We start from the raw sequence: 21,969 nt of genomic DNA on the forward strand, positions 1-21,969 counted from the left end.
ATCACAGCTACGACCCCCTTCAGCCAGAAGTAGCCAGACTGGTCATTGCCCTTGCCTCTTATGGGTACCTTAGAGGTACCTCTTCAGCGGGGTGGGAGAGACATTATAGATAATCAAACTAGGTAAAAATATTGTAGAGGGAGTCAGCGCAAAGACTGAGAACACATTACAACTGTAGCTGGAGGCAAATCTGTTGAAGGCCTCATGATTTTGCTCTATAAAACTTTCTCTGAGAAACAGGCTCACGGATGACACACATTCAGGTTCCCTCTTATTTCTGAGGAGCTTGTTCTCAATAACTTTCCCCTACTTTTAACCTTTGTTCTTCCTTAGAATTCATTCTTCGATTTTGGGGAACATGCACTCAGTGTATGTGACATCTAGCCGGCTGGGAGTTAACATTATGTTCCCTGTAACACTGTCTCCTTCGGGTTCCTTGTGCTGGCCACCATCAGTCCCACACCCAGCAACCCGGCAATGTCCACACAAGGTATGCATGCTTCACTCTGTCTTCTCACCACCTCTTCCCCTAGGAGAAGACCTCAGCCAACCTCCCCCATGCTGCCACCTCCCTCCCCCATGCTGCCACCTCCCTCCCCCATGCTGCCACCTCCCTCCCCCATGCTGCCACCTCCCGCTGTATCACCACAACATCCTGCCACAGGAAAGTGGAAGGGCACTGGCAGCCTCTCCCATCAGCTATGGGCATCAACTCCCCACTCAGATGGAGGAAGGTGCCCTCAGGCTCCTAGGGGCTCAGCCCATAAAAAGCGCACGCTGGAAACACATCCCAATTCCTCCTGTGTGTAACATGTAGCAAAATGAAGTGGTTCACAAAAGCCTACGTTTGAACCTGGATGCTGTAAAATCTGCCTTCCTCATAGGCTCGCAGACGGTGAACAGCACAGTCAGCATTTCGGGCCCCAGACAAGGAGCTCTTTGTCCCTCTGCTCCGTTACTTCATCACTGACACAGATCTTCAACGCCAAGCAAATGTCACTCATCTCTCTTCCTCTTCATGTCCTGAGACCCCGAGATTATCATTTCCTGAGGCTGACATGCTGTGGACTATCATCTCAAGGATGATTTTGACACAGGAACCGGAGCCATTGTTTCCTTATGAGGAAGGCTGGGTACGGCAAATGCAAGCCAGGATGGGGAGATGGGGCCCTCATTTCCGAGGCTAACTCTTCAGGAACAAATCCCTCCCTGCCACGAAGACAGATCCTCAAAAACTGGGGGATGCCCAGGCCGGGTCCTGTCTGCACTGAGGCAAAACAGTACGTGCTTTTGTTACTGAAACTCACGTCTTGTTTTGATTAGAAACCCAAAGGCCATTAGTGATTGAAATGAAGCCCACCCCCTCTCTCCTGTTTCCCCAGAGTGAAGCCAGAAAGTAGATAGACACATTCCTGGGGGAAATATTTATGGAATGACAAGAAGTTCACTATGGAATCCCTGAAGAGTAATAAGGGTCATCCTTCTTGAACTTGTGGGGAAAAGTGCTTAATTCACAGTCATTTTGGTTATGAGTGAAAAAAAACCAAGATCCCAAATTAATTGCCTGAGAAGGGCAAATCAGTTGTTCAGTGAGCCCAGGGCCCAGTGTGAACAGAGCTCTCCTCAGAACCATCTTAAGCAACTAGGAGGTCAGTTCATGCAGCATGGGTACCAGGAAAAGCAAGAGCACCTGTGGCGTGCTTTCGGGTTCACCAGCAACAAGGCTGGGTGCTGGGTACTGGGGAGGAACATCAAGGCCCTTCCACAAGCAGTGGGTGCACATTCCGCTAGGCCTGCTGGGAGGACTTCTGCCACGCCTTAAACAAAACAAACCGAAGAGGGAAAAAAGAGCCAGGGTTACTGACTTCTTTACGGAAAGTGAAATAAACTTACCTTGAAAATTTACTGGGCCCTTCACCATCTTCATCATCGAAGTCCATTCTGAAAAGTCAAGGTCACAGGTGAGCAGGTAAGGCGGAGGCAAAACACTGGGAACAAGGGAGCTCTATCCCATCAGACTTCTGGCCAATGCACCCAACTTTCTGGCAGTGCTAAAGGCAGTAACTACCCAGTCATCACTCAGCTTCGAGACAGGGAAGGTCTTCAGTGTGAGTGCCGGCAGTCTCCTGTTTCTGGATACTTCGGTACCCACCACCTTTCAGACACCTTTCAATGCATTCCTGAGGCTGCATGTTGGAGAGGTGAACGCTCTTTCTCCTCCCATCTCTGGGGAAACCTGCTCCCCTCCACATCGTTTATTCCACATTGACACTTCCTTATCTTTTATTTTGAACCATGCCTTACAGACTAACAAGGCTTAAGGATTCAGGGTAATGAAGACATAACAAGGAAAAGTAAACATTCTACTGGTGGGCTGCTGCTGCTGGAAACTTGGCGGGTCTTGAGTCTCAGTGAAAAGGACATTTAAGGACTGTCCTATAAAGTCCAGGGGAACACAGCTGGCGCTACCTAAGTGGGTCGTCTGCTTGCTAAAGCTCAGTAAATGATCACTCAGCTTTCCACTTTCCTGGGTCTCTCAGTATAAACATTAAACAAGGTCTCAATGGAGGCTTGTTTAACTAACAACTCAAACTCTGCTTCTCAAAAGCACTAAGCCTCTCTAATATCATCCCATATTAGCACTGCAGGTGCCAGGCCGGAGGGCAGACTTCATTAGCCTCAAATGTGCCAAGAGTCTTTGAGGGAAGAAAATGAGAAATGACAGTTTCTTTGGTTCTCCTGGACATCCAGGGTGTGGGGATTCCTGATGGACTGTGGGGGACCAATCCAAAGGAATCCAAGCAGAAAGCAGTCTGCCCTCCCTGACTGAAAAACACTGGTCTGAGCAGATGAAAGGAAAGGAAAGTCCACAATTGAGTCAGCACTGGTATCAGTGAGCCTAATATCGCAGGCAAGAGGCCAGAACTTGAGGGACTAAAAGTGACATGGAAAAGGCACAGTCACCAAGGCCACCAGGACATGGCAGGTGGCAGAGGTGGACCCATGTGCATAAGCACCCTCCTAGGCGCCCAGGAGACAAACCACATGCCCCAGGCTCTGGGGTAACGTAGGGGACCTCGGGCCTGGGACCAGATGAGGCAAAGGGATATTAAAAAAATAATAATACCTATTGCTTGTCTATGTTTTGTCAAATGTGCAGTGCAGCCAGAGTTCTAACTTGGCATGAGTCTGTTCGGCACCAACTGAAGGGACCCTGACAGTTTGGACCCACGGTTCCAAAACACAGGTGCAGTCTTTTTTTTAAATATGGACTGCTTCACAACTTTACATGTCATCCTTACTCAGGGGCCACGCTGATCTTCTCTGTATCTTTCCACTTTTAGTATATGTGCTGCCAAAGTGAGCATCATGTCTTAACGGCTAAGAATAACAAAAGGAGTCAGAGAGTTGGAGAGATGGCTGCAATGATAACAGAAATAGCTCTTTACAAAGGAAGGGCAGCGGGCAGGAAAGGGAGAGGGAAGGGCAAGAATAGGCAAAACCACCTCCACCACTAGACATACAGCCGCCGCGAAGCCTGAAGCCAAGCCCAGGCACTGGCCACAGAGTTGTCTGTGTTGCGGACAAGGGGGAGAAGAGTGCGTCAATTTTTAAACGAAGCAAATCCATGAATATTTTGCATGATTACCAAGCCCTCACCTGGCCTTCCTGGAAGTTACATCTGGGAGGTAACCACCAAAACACTGTAACCAAATCCCTGGGCATTCTGCCACGCCGCGGAGTCACACTGCCACCCCGTGTTCATAGAGGGGAAGAGCAGTTCTGCTGCCCACATCAAAAACACCACAGTGTTAAAAAGCAGCAGTGCTGTCAAAACTCCAAAGAGCTCATGCAAGGGTTTAACAAGACTTCCGATGGGCCTGAGGTACACAGTTATCTTTAAAATTCCTTTCGGCTGAAATTTATATCAAGCGTGATCATCAGGCGTCCGTAATCCTCCCTCGTTGGCTACACATCCTTGGTATGTTTAGAGTGACAGACTGTTCCTGTTTTCTGGGAATTGAAGCCATCCTGGAATCCAGGGCATCCGTGTTAAAACTGAGAGACCCAGGCAAACCCAGGACGGTTGATTGCCCCACTTTAGCAGAGACACACAGGGAAACATGCTGTGTGTAGGGTTCCCAGCTTGGCCAGGTCAGGACAGAGGAAAATGACGGTTCTGGTCTGGACAACTTGGGGAAGTCAGGTTCACCAAGAGCCTGAGAACTAGGATTTGTCTGTGAAAAATTAGAAACCAGAATCTGTGCTATCCATGTACACGTAACCCCATGTGTACAGATCAGATTTGGTACATGGAAAAGCACAACCGAGCTGAGAGATAAATCGGTACCCACGTGATTGTCAAATCCACAGGACAGATCACTCCAACTCAAAATAGCCTCATCAGCTCATCTGCAACACAGCAAAAAAGGCAGCCAGGTACAGGGGTGCAGATCTGCAATCCTAGGAAGCTGAGGCAGGAGGATTGTTAAGTTTGAGCGGAGGCTGGGAAATGTAGTGACTGAGACCCTGCCTAAAAAGAAAAACATAAAAGGTCCAAGGATATAGCTCAGTGTAAAGGCTGTAAGATCAATTCCCTGTAAGAGATGCTGCAGAGGGGTAGGAGGTACAAATCCAAGGACACAAAGTATCTCTTAGTGCAGCACTTGCTAAGATCCACCTGTGGGTCTGTCAGTGTGCTCAGCTCTGTTTTAAATATGCCTACAGTAATCTGTACTTATTTCTTGTGCTATAAAAAGCCTAAGTAAATTGTTCTTTGCTTTACATCTTTTATGTGTCTCTACTATACTAAAGTATCTGGATAATAAAAGAGAAATGAAAACATGACTCCCAGCCCTACTGTATTCACATTAAAGGACTCAGGGCAGTGGGTGAGCTACAGCAGAGCATTTGCTAGGTGAATGGGAACCTGGATCTCCTGTTCTGTCAAGATCTGCTGGCAGCTCATGACGGACAGGATGGGCATCTCTGAGCATACCATTAGTCACATGTGAGGGATGCCAATCTCCTAAAGCAGTTGTACAACAGTAGCAGTGCCATGTCCATCAAAGATGAGCCATCAGGCCAGGTCCCCTCCGGCATTAAAGAGAAAAGGTAAAAAGCCATGCCCCTTAGATGGGTCCAGCCACCATGGCCAGGCCCAAAGTTCCTGTCAACAAAACCACAAGACCAGGGTGTAGAAAGCGCTCTCTCCAGAGCCTGGGCACAAATGCCAACCTAGTGACATCTGCTTATGTAAAGCTCTTACCGCAGTAGGTGGACCTGGTCTGTAGCCACACATAGTCTGTCCTTCAGTGGCAACACATGAGACAACTCAGGGCTCCAGCACTGCAGAAGCAACTGGTATAGCCCTGCCCTCAACCTCACCCTCCATTCCCTACAGGGGCGCCTGACTACTGCTCCCCTGGACCTTAGAGGCATGGAGCTGCCCTGCTGGTCACCCCTCCCTGGGCCAGGGAGGTGACCACGAGAGTGCACCTCAGTGACTTGCTACAGCCCACTTCACCTCACAAGGAGTCACAGTGGGAAAAATCTGAGCCCTTGGAAGCCTGCCATGTGTCCCAGCCATTAGGAGAGGCTGTGGCTCACTAGGACACTTCCAAGGCAAGCCATCAGGGTGCACAAAGGACCTTGGCTCTGGGCCCCAGACAGCCAGGGGGATCCAAAGCCCTCAAGGGTCTGTTCTATCTGGCTTTGAAACACTACTGCAGGATGGGCTCTTTGTTCTGAAAACTTGAGCCATCCCTGTACCAGACAACTAGGCCAGATGGCAGAGGCCCAGCAAGGAGCTCAGCAGGAGCTCCACTCCTTGCATCTCCCCAAGTATGCCCCACAATCTTGGGGAGAAGACGAGGTTGATGTCCACATGCTGATGAGCAATACAGCAGTGAAACAGGCCCCGCCGCGGGGTTATCTGCTTTGTGATGACCGTGGCCCCTACTGGGATCTTCTGCTCCCTGAGCTAAATGTTTGGGACGTAACTGAGATTGTTATCAAAGGGCTCCACCAGAGTAGTGGTGAACCTGATCACAGAAATCTAGCAACACATACGAAAATGTCAGAGGCAAGAATTACTATGAAAACAGCTCTGCAAAAGCAGCTGTCCCTGGATGAAGCCCTAAATTACGCAGGTTTGCAAATGGAGCCTTGATCGGCTTGCTCCTCCATCTGCTGAGAGAGGGCGGGACCTCCAGTGAGGACCTGGAGGGGTAGGACCTGCATCCTAGGGAAGGTCAAGGTCAGAGGCACTAAGTGGGTCCTCCTTGCGGGTGCTGGGACAGCAGGCACTGCCAACCCCCTCTGACTCTCAGTTCTTCTGCTGTCTTGCCTCTTTGCTGCGAGTGGATCAGAACTATGCTCTGCCTCGGCCCCTCCCTGCCAGCCTTGTACACAGGGTGTCCCACAGAGGGACCTGCAAGTCGAGAATGCACAACACTTAATTTTATAAGACCTGAAATCCTAAAACCTTATGTACTGATACTGTACCACACATTCTTTTAATAACCCAGAGTGTGCTGAGCTTGGCACTTAGCAAGAATAGCCGGTTAAAATAGGTAATGTGCTTCGCAGTGAGCCCCAGAGGCCTGCCGCGCCCTGTATTTCAGCTCTTCCCCAGGTGCCAGCACTGCCCATGTCAGCTCTGCTGGCCCCACTGTGGGGAGGTGACATCGAGGATGGAGGACAGCTGCAGTCACCCAAGTGAGTGCACTAGGCCAGGTTCCACAACCCTTTGAACTCTCTCAGTGACTATGAACCCTCAAAGGTGGTAATACCCACATGGGTTATTTATCACCTACAGCTGAAATTCGGGGAGGCTTTTTTATCCCGCCCTCCCTCTGCCCTAAGCCCTCTGCCTACCTTGCACTGCCTCTGTCCCTTTAGGAATCACACTGGTTTAAGAATCTCTGAGCTGAAAATGCTGGGCTACTCCAAAGCAGGCAGAGGGGGAAACAGGTGGTGAAGCAGCTTCCTGTGCCCGTGGGCCCATGTCACCACCGCAGGGCTCGGGTTGTGAGGTGCATTCGGCCGTACCTGGGCAGCTACAGCTCTAGGAGCCATGTGTTATCAGATATCACATTAAAGGAGCAAACTGATTCAACTATTCAAGAAACCATGTTTCTCAAATATGTCATTAAAAATAAAATGGACTCAGTGGGGAACCAGGCTGGGGTACACCGAGCCTGAAAATTCCAGTTCTGCTTTTGCTATAGGAATCTGGCATTCATTTTGGTTTTAATTCTCTGTACACAGACCAACGTTATCCAGCAACAGACGTGGCTTTCCATTCCAAGTGCCCAAGAACGGCGGTCTTCCTGGCCCCATAAGAACCAGGACACTCGACATGCGGCACTTGTCAGCTGCTAGGGGAGCTGAATTGCATCTGCGACAGCCAGGCCTCCAGTGCTTCAGCCCCCTCTGTGAAAAGTTGGGCAGCCCTCAGAAAGCGAGGGGCCCAAGCCTTTCCAGCCTAAGGCTGGAACTCAGCTACCCAGCGGCAGGGCCAGAGTGCCCAGGGTTAGGAATGAGTCCCTCCCCTCAGAGACAGAGCACATTTTCAACACAAAAACAAGTAAACGCAAGTTCCAGCTGGGTGCCAATGCCCCAACACTTAGAAGCAAATCGTGTCTATTTAGGAATCTTGCAAAATCTAAACAGAATACAAACTGCTGAGTCTTTAAACTGCAGGAGAGAGGAAAACAATATTTTCCTAACAGGTCAAGAGCGTTGCTCAACACTGACTAAGTCTAATTCCTGGAAACTCAGATGCTGCTTACCCGGAACGCCGCTTTCCTCCTCGGGCAGGCATGGCCCCGGCCATCCTCACCTGTCCAGAGGCTGCCATGGGGGCGACAGGCAATGTCACTGAGCCAGGTATGTCGGAAGCCATTTCTGGAAGTCAGCAAAGACAAGAGATTTTGTCAATGCCAGAAAAACCCAGCAACAGGCAAGAAAGTTGTACTCTGTGGAGGGGAGCCCAATGGCAGGGTGCCACAGCAATTCGGCCATCACCCGGCACAGGGCTCAGCTAAGTCCTTCCTCCCTCTCTGGGTACCTTTTTCTCCTCTGGAAAGGACCCCTCCTGGCTTGACTCCCAATCCTGGTATTCGAGTCAGTAGTTAAAAGGAACCAGTGCAGCATGAAGCTTCCCTCAGGGATTCACCTGGAAGCAGGTAAGATGACTGGGAACCCAGGCAGCATGGAGAGCCCTTGAGGGAGCTACCATGGGTACCAACCCCTGGTCCACAACTGTGCCGCTGCCTGGGCTCACAGCTCCGCAGCAGCACAGCCAATGCCCTGTCTTGCCCCAACACTGTGCTCAGGGAGGAAGTCGGTCCTACCCAAGTCTGGACTCAGGAGCCCTGCCTGGGGCCCCATGCACGACCACCGTGGCCAGGTCTGAGGCTCTGAAGGCACCAGGCCAGACCACAAGGTGAGCCAGGGACCATGCGGGACCCAGGTCCCTGGCTCTCCCTAGCCCAGTAAATATTAGAGAAGAAGGTGGCACGGAGGAGAACACATTTTCTGCACATCCTGGGCAATACAGTCCATACTGCACACTTCTGGCAGCTTCTTAGAGCCATGTGAACCAACCTAGTTTCAAGGAAACTACACCATTAGAGACAGGGAAGGGACACCCCGAGCAGAGATCAGTGCCCAGGCTGCCAGCTGTGCAGCGTGGCATGTCGCTCCTGCCCTTCCCTCCAGGCAGAGAGCGTCACGGGATAGCTGTCCACAGTGAGGTCCAAAGACAGCGTGAATAATAAACACATTCTAAGGTCAGTTCAAACTCTTCCACACACAGGCCACGGAGAAGTTGTCCAACACCAATAAACAAAACCCAAACTCAGCCTCTCTATGATGTTCACGAAGCTAGGAGAACTGTTGTTTTTATCCACTGCACACAATATGTGCTTAACGAAAAATGTCCAATTTGACAGTCATCCTCTCCCCAACACAAGGATTGTAAGGGGCTTGTGACAGCCTCACAGTATGAACAGTGGTGTTCTCACAGCTTTATTATTTTCATGCATCTGGTAAGCATTTTTCTGTTTTGCTGTTTGGTTTTGGTTTTTCTGAAATGTTTTTCTGAAACAAAGCAAGTCCCAAAGATGAAGAGTGCAGTCACTGCTAGAACAAACAGGAATGGAAATTAAACTAATTTCTTGCAGAGGCCAACCTCCATTAGAAATGTACCAACAAGTCCTTTATAAAGTAGTTTAATTCTGATTGACTCAGTATATCAAAAATGTCTAATTGTGGAAGCTTAAAATTTATTAACTGCTGAGCTAAAGTTCCCACAACACTGGTTTCAGTATTTTGAGACAAGGTTTCACTATGCAGTTCAGGCTGGCCTTGAACTCACCTATGTAGCCCAGGCCAGCCTCAAACTCGCAGCAATCCTCCTGCCTAGCCTCCTAAGTGCTAGGGTTATGGACATGACACACCAAGTCTGGCAGTTTTAACATTTTTAAGCCAACTCTTTCACTGCCATCTCTGAGTTAAGAAAACTGCAGACTGGAATGTGATCATCTGTACACCTGGAAAGGTTCATCTTTTTTTGTCCCAGTTACACTCTAGCTCAGAGCTGGAAGCAATGTGTAGCGTGACAAAGAGGATACTGGATTTTATTTTGGAGAAACACAAATAGCAACTGTTTTTGATATAAGCTGCAGAAAGTAAAGCTCTCCAAAACCTTGACTGGCAGAGCAAGGGAGGGGTGATACTGGGGGTCCAGTTGTTTCCTCAGACAGATGCAGGGTGCAGGACAAGAGGGATTAGGTGACCATAGCAGGCCAGCAAGTAACCCCATGCTGAGGTCACCTCCACCTCTCTCAGGTGCTCCTTCGTGTAAACTGCCTGCCTGGCTCACAGCCAGCCTCCTCTGACCCACTGCTGTGCCGACCCCAGAGCCTTCCAGCCAGCCACAAGCATGATATGCAAGCTGGCAGTGGACACAGGGGCACCTGCTTGGGGAGATGTTATACTGCCTGTGATGTAAAGAACTCTGAGAGAGGCACGGTGTTTGCATATGATCTCACGTGCCACAAGGAGGTCAGAGCCCGGAGACACAGGAAAGGAGCAGAAGAGCTTAATGCACAGATGTGAAAAGGACAGGGTTCACACGCCCCACCAGAGGGACAAAACAGGCACTGTCGGAGGGACGGCAGGTCTCCGTGCTGTGCCATCACACATCACCTCCTGAAGGCCGCTCGCTTCTCTTGTACACTACGCTTACGCTGTTCTGCTCGCTCCTCCCCTGAGATCCAGCTGGCTCCCTGCCTATCTGTATGATCTCTTTCTTATAATAAATTAGAGCACTGTCATTCTTGAAAACATTTTACAATCTTCTTTCCAATCTGTTTGTTGGTTGTTTTCCATGGTGAAAAACTTTGTTTTGTTGTGTGGTGCTGGAGACACAGGCCAGGGCCTCATGAGTGCTAGGCAAGTGTGCTGCCTCCAAGCTATGTCCCTGACCCTCAGGCCAATTTTTCTCAGACTAGAGAAAGTTTTAAGAAGACACGATCAACCATCCTAATTCCATTTATTCAGTCTTTTTCCCGTAAGTTTTTTGACACTCCCTCAGTCCTGTATTTTATTATACTTTTAAAATGTCCATTTATACAATATCTGTTTCTTTGTCAATTATCTAGTTTTCTATCTTGGCTCTCATGTTATAGTTTATAATATTTAGTGACAAATTTCTCTAACACTTTTAGAATTTTCTTTGTACTTATTTCTGACACATTCTTCTATTTAAGTTTTGATCTGGTTTGACTAAGATATAAGTTTAACACCCTTGAAATTGTTTTCCTTAAACTCATGAATTAATTTTGAGGGACTGCTGAGATTAAACAATTTCGTGAATCTTCAACCACTAACTGATGGGTGGCAATAGCTAAAAGGAGTCTTGTCTAAGTTATAAGGTTTTTTCTTTTCATCACGTAAGCTCCCAAAGTTTCTTGTTGGTTTATTCCTTGGTATTTTGTGTCGCATTTGTGCTATGGTTGGGCTGTTTTTTTCCTGGATGATTTTCTAACCAATAAGACCGACAGAGAATGACCCATCCATGTGACGGGCAGCCCACACGGGTGCTGCCCCACGCCCGATTAAACAGTCTCTCAGGTCATTGTGTTTCCTGCCATTTTACAAAAGAAAAATTTCTCGAGGATGAATAATAACTCCTTTATCTGATCGTCAAATCTTTTATTTATGCTAAAAATTTCAAGAAGTCCTCTCCATTTCTGTTTCTCAAAGCTATTGACTACAATATTGTAATATTATTTCCCCCTGCAACATAATTCCAGTTTTAATTCTTTTATGTCGCATTTCATAGTCCAGAGTGTTCTGAGCAACAGTCAGTACCAAAGGCCTGTGAAGTCACAGTTCCAGCTCTTCCTGGCTACTGGAGTGACTCAGTCACTCGATCACAGGGCCATCGATACATGTTCATGACAACTGCCTTGCACAGTGGTTTTAAAAATTAGCCAGACATAGTGCATAGCATAAAATAAACGCTCAACTGACAGTAATTAAAAGTATGATTATGGGGGCCAAGGATTTAGTTCAGTGGCAATCATGAGATGATAAAAAAAATAATAAATAAAAACATGATTATAGAAAAGGTAAATGGCTTGCATGGTCCTTGAGTTTAACTCAGAGGAGCTGCAGGTTTAAGACAGACTTTTCTTTGGTTTTTCTTCTTTTTTTTTTCTTTTTCTTTTTCTTTTTGTTTGTTTGTTTGTTTGGGGGAGCACCTGGAGGAAATCACTGCGCCATGGGCACCTCGAGAGGGTACCTCAGGTCTCCACACAGTGAGTAGTGGCCAATGTCACACCTGGGAGCTGGGGTACAGGAAGCTGGGGTACAGGATGCAGAAGTACAGGAGTACAGGCAGATGGCCCATGGCTCAACCCCCAGTACCTGTTGTGTGTGTCTGGAGCAGGGGAGTAGATGAAACAGTATTACACCAAAATCAAATCAATGGCTGATGAATTTTCCACTACGGTATGTTCAAACATTAAGGATATTATGAAAAACTGGCAGCTATGGTGAAATTCAACCACAAATGCTATTAAGCTTATAGAGAACAGTAAAATTATTATAGTTAATTTTTTTAATCAGGAATCAAACTCACGACCCCAGGCTTGCAAGGCAGGCACTTATACCACTGAGCTAAATCCCCAGTCAAATTAAAATTTTTTTAAAAAAGAAGGCAGCCTTCCTCAGAGGACAGCTTGGCCCCACAAATCAAGATACACTATAGGGTTCACGCCTCACAAGAAGGTCTGAGGATGGTATGGGAAGAGAGAGAGAGAGAGTGTGTGTGTGTGTTACACACCAAGAAAAGGCCAGCAGGTAAAAGCATACTGTATTAAACTTAGCTCTTTCAAAAACGATAGATGGTTTATTTTCTCCCCAAAGTTCTTTTTTGAATATCCTACAGTTTTTCCCCAAGGGCCATGTGTTATTTTAATGTTAATTAGTGATGTGTTCATAGAACGACCACAAATAGAATAATAAATATTTCCAAGCTGTTTCCCATAGAAGACTCAGTAAAAAGCATATGTAGCTGGAGAGCCAAAAGTAATGAATGAAGAGACAGAGCCAAGGAAGGGAGACGCTTCTTAGTAACAGGAGTGTCCAACAGTGGAACACACTGGCTTCACAGGAGGGTAAAATTTTGTCTACACTAGGAGTGATACGAGTGCTATCACAGCTTGGGCATGAAAACCCCCAGGTCCCCACGTGCAGCAGGCCTGCTCCCCAAGGCACAGTGGCCAGAAGGGGCTTTGGGAAAATGACCACGTTATGATGGCTCCAACCTCATGGGATCACGTTAACCCACTGCTGGCTCACAACTGAATGGCCAGTAGGGAGACAGAGGTGGAAACAGGAGGCAGCCGCACAGGAGTTGTGGGTCACCAAGGACACTCCCTGGAAGGGAGAAAGTCATCCCTAGCCCTCTTCTTTCTCCGCACAAGGCCACTGCCATGATACTCACCTGGCCTTAGCCCAGGACCAAAGCATGGTGACCGCCGACCATGGACTAACCTCTGAAACCTCGAGCCCAAATAAACCTTTCCTGTTTTAAACTGTTTTCCTCAGGTATTCGGTCACAGCGATGCAGGGCTGACACAAGAGCCACCTGCGTCCCCAGCAGCTGCTGCCTCCTCACTGGGCTTTATGTCCACCCATTCAGAAGGCAGATGTGACACAGGCACTCCTCAGGGCCAGGTCACCCTATGCCCTGGCCATACAGCAAGGATGGTGCAGCAGGATCATACAGGGGTGTCACCCCTCAGGGTGCCTGGGCACAGCCAGGTAGCCCGGCAGACCCCACAGTACAAGGGACATCCTTAACACTGGGACTCAGTCACAGCCCAGACGGAGGTTTGCACAGCGCTCAGGAAATATCCATACTCAGCAGACCCTCTATCTATCTGTGGGTCACAGGCAAGCTACTGAACCTTGCTAGGTTTCAGATGCTTCATCTATAAATAAGGAAAACACAGTTCCATGAAAATGGAAGATCATTTATCCATGATGTTTAGCAAAAGTAATTTTTCCTTTCCTCCATTACTCTACAAAAAGTGTTTCTTTCCAAACAGACACTGTGCATGTTTGTGCATGTGTATGACATTTACATAACCCCTGTGCACGTAACAGCCCTGTGCCTTGGTTTTCTACTTATAAAATGGGGAAAGTAACAGTTCAGAACTTCCACAGTAATGAGGAGCAAAGTGATCAAAGGGTCAGCATGGGGTCCGGCACAGCGAACATGTATGTATGCGCAGCTGAAGACACACACACCCAAGATGCTAATGAAGCCTACTGCCACTTCCTTACCCCGAGGAATGGCGTCCCTTCTGAATTTGCTTTATGGCTGGTGCCATGGAGGAGTGTGGGAAGGAAACAGCTCACCCTGGCCCTTCCCGAAGTGCTTGCCTGGGGAATGCTGCACCCTGGGCTCCCTCTCTGTAGCTCAGGGGTTCAGCTGAGGTACACGAGACAGGGGGTCACAGGCTGTCTCAGCCCCGAAGGTGCAGCAGTGCTGAACTGAGTCTACTGCCTACTGCTTCACACATACATGTGCGCGTACATACACACACACACACACACACACACACACACTCTATACACCGCACATTCTGACTCACCTGGAGCACAGACCCAGAGCTTTCCTTTGCATGTGCACCCAGTGCTGCCCTGCTTCTTCTCTGTCACAGGGCCCTGACACTTACTCAAGGCCGCTGTCACTCGAGGGCCACAGAGAGGCTGGCAGTCATCCTCTGCCGTCCCAGTCTTTCTGCTTGAAGCCTCCGTCCTGTTTTGCAGGTGCCCTGCCTCTGGCCTCCACCCCCTCAGTTGCTTCAGCCCCACGGCTGCTGTGGCTCCACTCATGGACCCCAGGCAGCTGGCTCAGCCTCCTCTCTCCCACAGGCTCAGGGCATCTATGGCACCTCCAAGGATGACCCCAGCCCTACTCCAAATACCACTGTTACCACCTGAAGCCTTCCCGGTTTGGCCTTGCTGCTGGCCTGCCCTACCCTCATAGCTACCCTCACAGGTAGCTCCAAGTCATTTTGTTTGGTTGGTTTTTGTTTATTTTTATTTTGGGAGGTTCCAGGGCTCGAACTCACAACCTCACACCTGCCATGCAGGCACCGTGCCACTGAGCTGTATCCCCAGTCCTGCCAAGTCCTCTTGTGTGCGCCTTGTCTCTCACAGTGCAGAGCTACCTGTCCCGTCACCCAGTGCCTACCCACCCCTCCTGCCCACTCCCCCACCACAGGTTCCACAACACTGCCCCACCAGTCTCGAACACACCACACCTCCCACCTCAGGGCCTTCGCACATGCTCTGTCCTCCAGCAAGAAAACTCTCTCCCCTCTCTTCACCCAGCTCACTCTTCACCTGCTGGGATTCAACTCCAATATCAATATCACTTTCAGAACACCTGTTTTCAAGCCCAGGCCGGCCTAGGCCCTGGGGCCCATTTGTACCATACCTGTGCTTCTGAGGAGACATATCAGTCACGATGTCCAGGTGAGAGGCGGCAGGACAAAAATGGTTGAACCAATGAAGAGGAAGGAGGTGACATCACCGCCTCGAATAACAGTGTGTCAGCATCAGGGCCCAAAAAGGGAAAGCTCTAAAAAGCCCTGGTCACCTGATCCTCCTCCACTGCGCAGGGCAGAAGGTGTCTTGAGCAGGAAGGAGGATGGGGGCGCCACCGCCTGTGTGTCCCTCCCCGGTGCCCAAGCAAGTGCCCACCTTTCTCCTCCCTGAATCCCAAGGGCCAGGGCGCACAAGAGCCTGCTTGCAGTCCTCACCTCACAACCATCTGACTCAGTTTCTTCATCTGCTCTCCAAGTTAGAAATGCAGCTGGCAGGACACCCTCCCTTCTGAGAAGGCTGCCACAGGATGTGTGTGGGCCCTGTCTGCACACCAGCGGCATCTGTGGAGCTCCTATTTGGAATCAGGGGCTGTGCTAAAGCTACATGGTTAGAGACAAGATGGGGCATGGTGCAGATGTGTGGCTGGGTGGCTTCCCACTGAGCACCTGTTGGAGAGACTGGAGATGACTGGAAGACCCAAGCAGGCTTCCTGGAGGAAGCCACATCAGTGTTAACCTGTGATAGACATCAAGGATGCCAGGGCGAGTGAGAACAGAATACAACATGCTCTTCTCAAAATGCATTCCTTCAACTGCTCCCGACTTTCTGAGCAAACTCACTCAGGAGACTTCTTGCTTATGTCCTGTCCTGGAGCTTTCAGGCCCTTTACCCCAGCTGTAAGCCCCACTCCAAATGCATCCACTGTAAATGGCACTCTGCTTGGGTTCCTGGCCACAGCCAGTGGCAAGTGCACAAACAAAAATATCTGTATCCACAGCAGCCGGACCGCAATGCCACTACCCTCCCCACCCCAAGCTGCACTTCCCGCTGTTCAGTGAAGGCTGCCCTCCCTTCCACAGAGTGGTGCTGGGGTTTCAAGTTCATTCTAAAACGCAAACTGAAGATTTTGCAAGATTCACCATGATACAGTAAACATATCCGGCTTCAGAAGCAGCATCCAGCTAAAGATGATTTCACATTTCAAATGCAGGCATATTGTACAGAATTCCTATATCAAGACATAGACACACACACAAAAAAAACCCGGAAAATGGCGAAACTTGAAAGCAGTAAGATGACAAGAAGAGGAGGACATGAAAAAAAGACATCTTGTGCCTCCCACTCTTCCATGTGAATTCAAACCAAGAAAAATATTTCTTGATCTTCATATCTTGAGCTTCACATTGAGAAAAACTAATGACATGCAAACTTTCACAATACAACCACATATGACAGTGTAATGATTATTCAGATAAATAGAAGGCAAAAGCTCTCTCTATGGGTAGGAGAGGGGGAGAGGCGGCTAACCAGAGAAAAGCAGTCTCCCAAACATCCGGCTCTCTTAGAACAATTCTCTTCCCAGAAAGCACATCAAATAACACAGCCCTACCTTTTCAGAGGGATTAAACAAAGATCCTTCTTCCTTGTGACCAACACCTTCTCAGCAGAATCTGCTCTCCGAGTAGAAGAAATGTCAGGAACCTCTGGGAGGAAATGTAGCTGCATTTGTATTCTGCTCAGAAAATGTCATCACAGATCTGTTTACCTTAACTGTGGACCATGATTCAGCCGTGACAACTGTCTTGCATACTGATCAATTTATTTGCAGCAAAATTTCCAGCATTAACTGCTTAGGTTCTGAAAAACCCGTTCCTTGGATTTCCTGTGCAACCATAACAAACACATACTTGAAATATCTAGATTCTTACCAAAAGGTTTCCGTGCGAGACCAGGGATGATTTTTCTTGACATGTACACAGGGACAGTCCCTTTCACTTCTGGATGGGAGGTAGGACAAGCAGCTCCCAAAGACTGTCGTAGAGGTGGGAGTTTCACAGCAAGATGTACAGAGCAACTGTTTGGCTGGGCATCTGGGACTCTGGGCCCAGGTCCTGGCCAGGCTGTAACCAGCTGTGTGAGCCTCTCCATGACGCCCCACCCCACAGGAGGCTGGGCCCAGGGATCTACAGTAGGGTTAAAGGCAGCAGAAATGGGAAGGGGTGGTCACTGAGTCCAGGAAAGGAGGCAGTACCTCCTCCACAGCTGTCTCTCTGAGGGCTGTCCAGAGCCCCTCCAAGCAGGCAGGTGCCTCTAGCACTAGGGTCAGGCCTGTCCCAAAGTGCCCAGAGGAGAGAGACCCCTGCCTCAGTCAATGATGGGACGCATGGGTTCTGGCCCCTGTGCATATAAGTGTCTAGGCACACCAACTCCTTTGCTGCCGTGCTGGCGGAGGCCTGGCACCTCTGTGAGGTCATTATGAAAAGGGGAAGCCACACAGACCCAGCAAAGAGAGGAAAGCAGTGACTCATGGGGAGGGGAAGTGGAGGCTGCTGTCCAAGGTACCATGGTCTATGTGGCCCAATTTGGCAGAGGCCATGCAGGAACCAGAGTCTGATCACGATGTCACATCTACTCACGTGCCGTCTCAAACTTGAGCCTGACATCCACTGGCCACCAGAGTGCAGTGGGGGCCATTGGCCACAAAGAACACGAGATGCAATGCCCAGCCTGGAATCCTGGTGTTCCGAGGTGGGGCTGCCTCCAAGAAAGGTCAGAGACAGTCCGGCCTTTGTGGCCTTCCAAGGCCTGATCCAGGGAACCAGGAGCCTAGCAAAGCAGGGGAGCCCCCGGCAGAAAGCATATGTGCCCTGCTGGCCAGAGGCCCTGTGAAGAGCTTAAAGACTGTGTGAAGGAGGATCTGATTCTCCACATCGGCAAACAGAAGGACCATGAGGTCAAGGAGGTAGACCAGCACTACTCAGAGGTGAACCTGCTCGTGGAGCAGAGGCTGAGAGCCTGCAGAAGGAGTAAGCCATCTCCTAGCACCTGAGGGGCCTCCTGTGCACAAAAGGGAGCCCAGTTTTCCATTACCACAGAGACTTCCACACAGTGGCTAAGGACATAAAGGGAAGGGAAAAAGAAACAATCCAGATGCAAGGTGATGGCTAGAGACAGTGTGAATTGAGCAGGAACCAAACAAATGAATGTGTCTGACAAAGCTAATAACTGATGGAATGACCAAACAGGTAAAAAGCATTTGCCTGTTAAATATGATGTCACCATTGTACATGAAAATGCTAAGGGTGAATTAATAGAGCAGGATGCAAATTCTTGCCCAAACATATCTGTCAGGGATCCATCAAATTCAGCTTCAACTACCCTATCTGCTCAAAACCTATGGTTTGGCATTAGTTTTTAGAAGTCCTCAGCTTCTGAAAGGACACAGTCAAATACCTATTTCAAGATCATTTCTGGTACCCCTGAGCTTTGCCCATGACTCATGATCATAGGATACACAGGTCACCCTGACATCATGCCATGCCACGTGTATGGATGTGTGGTATGCTTCCATTCGCTCAATCAGACAGGTCATAAATATAAAAGCATCGTTGCAGGAATGCAATGTGTGATGATCCAGGAGCATATGGTAAAAACTATTAATCATATGCACAAAAATTTATGTGCAAAAGCAGTTATTAAGAACTTCAACAAATGGTCAGATGTAAAAGGAAATGGGGAAATAAAACAAATATTGAGAAAGAAGGCATTGACTTAGTAGCTTTGCAAAGACCGTTAGATCCTTTCTAAACCAAGACACGAATAGAGCCAATAATAATAAAGGAAGCAGAATAAAGAGACTTTCAGAGAGTACCATACGTTCTAACTGTAGAATTGTTTGGTACTGGCCTTCATAACAATAAACAACCCTCAGATTTAAAACTTTTTGCTTCTATTTAGATCATGTATCTTTCAAAAAGGTATTATTGGGATTTTCATACCTTTACAAAAATGAATTACCAGCCAATTGTGTCAGGTTTGTTGCCTCAAAAATAAGCTGCAAAACCTCCCAAATCATACTACAACATCAATCATAAATCACTGTCAACTCAGACAGCTAAGAAGACAAAGACAGCAGAAAAAAAAAAAAAAGAAAGCCTTGGGAAGGGGCTGCCCCCATTGTTATCTTGTTCTCCACCAAGGTCAACTGCAAATGAGCGTTGTTTGTGTCACACATTGTCACATGTGGAACACAGGAGCATCGGGCAAGGACAGTGCCCAGATATGGCCAATAAGATATCAGCAACACCTCTTTTTGTTAAAATGTTAGATTTGCTAGGGGCTGGGGATTTAGCTCAGCAGCATAAGCGCCTGCCTTGCAAGCAGGCAGTCGTGAGTTCGATCCCTGGTACCGATAAAAAGGAAAAAGACCAAAAAAAAAAAAAAGTTAGATTTGCTTTCAATGGTGATAATACTTGGCTTCAGTCTAAATCATAGCTAAATGCTGACTTCAATGCTCCACCATTAACATTCAGTCAAACTGGATTAATTCTGACATGTGTTCACACAGAAGATCGTGTGTGTGTGAGTGCATGTATGTCTGGTGGTAAATATATAACAAATGGAACAATGCCAGTATCTGAACATAAAGGCCACGTGTGATTTTTATTTTCTATTATTTTCAGTTATCTCTAAGATTTTAGGATTGGAATACGATGCTGTCCATGGATGTGGGGTCAGTGTAGATGATGTAGATAAAGAAGCAGCCTGAATCGCAGCCTGGGGAAGATGTTCAGTGCTGGGAGTGTGGGGCCAGAGCTGAGCAGAAAGCAGCAGTGAAAAGCAGGGTGGCCCGCAGGACTGAGGACACTCAAGCAGAAGAAGCAGTGCTGGGAACGGCAGCAGGACCGGAAGATGAAGTGGCCGCGGAGTTCCAAAGACTCTAACCGCATTCAGTGATAGGACCGCAGTGGCCACGCATGGTAAACAAGCTAGAATACTCCAGAAGCACCAAGTATGGGAGGAGGAGGTCAGATAAGAAGGGAACAAGTGGGCCCAGGGATTTAGCTCAGTAGCACAAGCCTGGCAAGTACAAGGTTGTGAGTTCAATTCCCAGTATTAAAAAAAAAGAAAAAGAAGAAGGGAACAAGAGACAAGAGAGATGGAGAGGGTAAGACCCAGCAAAGCCTGGAGATTAGTTATTGAAGTGGGGGACACGCTGCCAGAACAGAAGGCAGAGTGAGGGACTGCAGCAGCCAGAGAACACGGGGTTCCTCTGGGAGCAACACTGGCCATCTCAGCCACCTCGTGACTTTGTGATGCCACTGGGCAGTGGGCACTAACACCTCACCTCCCACCCCAGCACACACCAGGCCCTGGGTACTGAGGAAAGATGGTGCCATCAGCTCTAGGAGAAAGGTCCAGCAATCAGGACTGCCAGGACACATGGCCAGGTGAAAAGTGCCGGGCAGGGTAATCACAGATACTGTGACCCTCTCAATTATTATTCAAGAAAGAGCACCTTTGCAAAACAGTGGAATGAATACTAAACCAGAGAGCATGCAGACATTAACATCCTAGGCACATATGGAAACTGCCCGGGCAACTGGGGCAAAGGTCCACTCTCCACACGGACTGCTGGCCCTAACAAAGAAAGCAGCTATCTTCTCTCCTGGTGGCAGGCCTGGAAAATTGCGAAGCACGCACAGTCCCACCAGGGCATGAGGCGATTAGCAGCCTGGGGATATCTGGCTAATTCAGACCCCCCAAACCATGCATCCCAGAGCTCTTCCACATTTCACTCAGACTGTAAAGAGGTGACTGTGAGAGGATACGTGGTTATAACCTGTGCATGTGTCCCCCAGTGAGATAAGCTCCCGAGGGCCCTGGGCAATGTCTGTCCCTTTTTCTGGTAGAGTCCTCATACTTTTCAATAATGTCCAGTTTCCCTTGTTGCCATGCTTGGGTTTAAGGGGGTCACATAGAAGGGGGTTCTTGGAACCCTTATACCCCAGCAGTGTATCACCCAGTCGCACCCTGCAACCTCCAAGGACAAAGTCTCTATCCACAAGTTAGCTGTCTCCCCAACCCATGCCCCGCTCCAAACGTTCATCCAGGAGCTGGAAGTGAAGGGTTGACATAGGAGGAGGAGCGACTTGGGCTAGGGAAGGAGGCTTCGTGTGCAGGCAGCTGAGGACATCGTTCACATCATGTGCCCAAGGCACAGTGTCGTACTTGGGACACACCAGCCTGAACACAGCTGTTCCACTGAGTCAATGGACGGAAGAATTGCACTGTGAGACCAGGAGCTGCTCAAAGAGGAGACAGCTGCTCTTGGAGCCCAGGGAATTTGGACAGTAAGAGCCAAAAAGTAGAGAAAATAGTGTTTTACACTGCTGACTTCCATGTTTCAGGACTCAAAAAAAGCCCAGGGAAAGAGGCACCAGCAGGCAGCAATAGAGAGTCCATGGCAGAGTCAGGATAGACAGGCCAAGCAAGGGGCAGGATGGGGCTCCCTGGAAGCTGGGCTTTGGGGTGACTTAGGAGGGCAAACAATCCAGAGAAGTGGGTCTTCACCTGAGGGAAGAATCTAGAGCTGCCTCAGGAGCAGGACCTGAAGACAGCAGGAGAAAGTGGCTGTGGACAGCCCTTTCTTCCATCCACTCCACCAGAGCCTCAGAAAGTTCATGGAAACCTCACCTGCCTTAAATCTACGCTCCCGGATCTATCCACTCCTACCTAGACTCCTATAGCAGACAACAGACGGCCCCCTCCTCCTCTGGTCCTTCTCTTTGCTCCTCCTGGCCCAGCCTCTCTCCTCCCAAGCCTCTCTGCAGCTTTTTCTGCATTCCTGCTTTCTGTTCCTGCAGCTTTGCACTCTGCACACTTCTGATTCCTACTGAAGCACAGCCTTCCCTGGTGCCCAACACAAAGGAACACACACACACACACACACACACACACACACACACACACACACAGTTCACATACACCTCACACGAACTCTCTTCCCCAGTTGTTCCTCTAGCCTTTGTCAGGCGCAGCTTTGTG

At 48.8% G+C, this 21,969-nt stretch overlaps 1 protein-coding gene and 1 non-coding gene across 6 annotated transcripts in view; both read right to left on the minus strand.

Annotated features, from left to right (window-relative positions):
* Arnt2 (aryl hydrocarbon receptor nuclear translocator 2) overlaps nt 1–21,969 on the minus strand; it is a 144,959-nt gene that overhangs the window by 97,184 nt on the left and 25,806 nt on the right. Inside the window, exons 1-4 of one of the 5 annotated variants that reach the window (XM_063250122.1) lie at nt 16,851–16,899; nt 16,532–16,625; nt 7,797–7,911; nt 1,894–1,941 (exon numbers count right to left, since the gene is read on the minus strand). In XM_063250122.1, the coding sequence (XP_063106192.1) occupies nt 1,894–1,941; nt 7,797–7,909 (161 nt within the window). In that variant the 5' untranslated portion in view covers nt 7,910–7,911; nt 16,532–16,625; nt 16,851–16,899. Of the gene's footprint in view, nt 1–1,893; nt 1,942–7,796; nt 7,912–15,031; nt 15,174–16,531; nt 16,626–16,850; nt 17,030–21,969 lie in introns of those variants that run through there. The other 4 variants (XM_003475734.5, XM_005006246.4, XM_005006250.4 and 1 more) reach the window with 4 other exon arrangements.
* Nucleotides 3,262–3,368, minus strand: LOC111758533 (U6 spliceosomal RNA). Its single transcript, XR_002792711.1, has one exon. It is a non-coding gene; the product is annotated as a U6 spliceosomal RNA (small nuclear RNA).

Source organism: Cavia porcellus, unplaced genomic scaffold (assembly GCF_034190915.1).
Source record: "Cavia porcellus strain 051 isolate PalLab524CR breed Dunkin Hartley unplaced genomic scaffold, mCavPor4.1 scaffold_6, whole genome shotgun sequence".
Taxonomy (NCBI): Eukaryota; Metazoa; Chordata; class Mammalia; order Rodentia; family Caviidae; genus Cavia; species Cavia porcellus.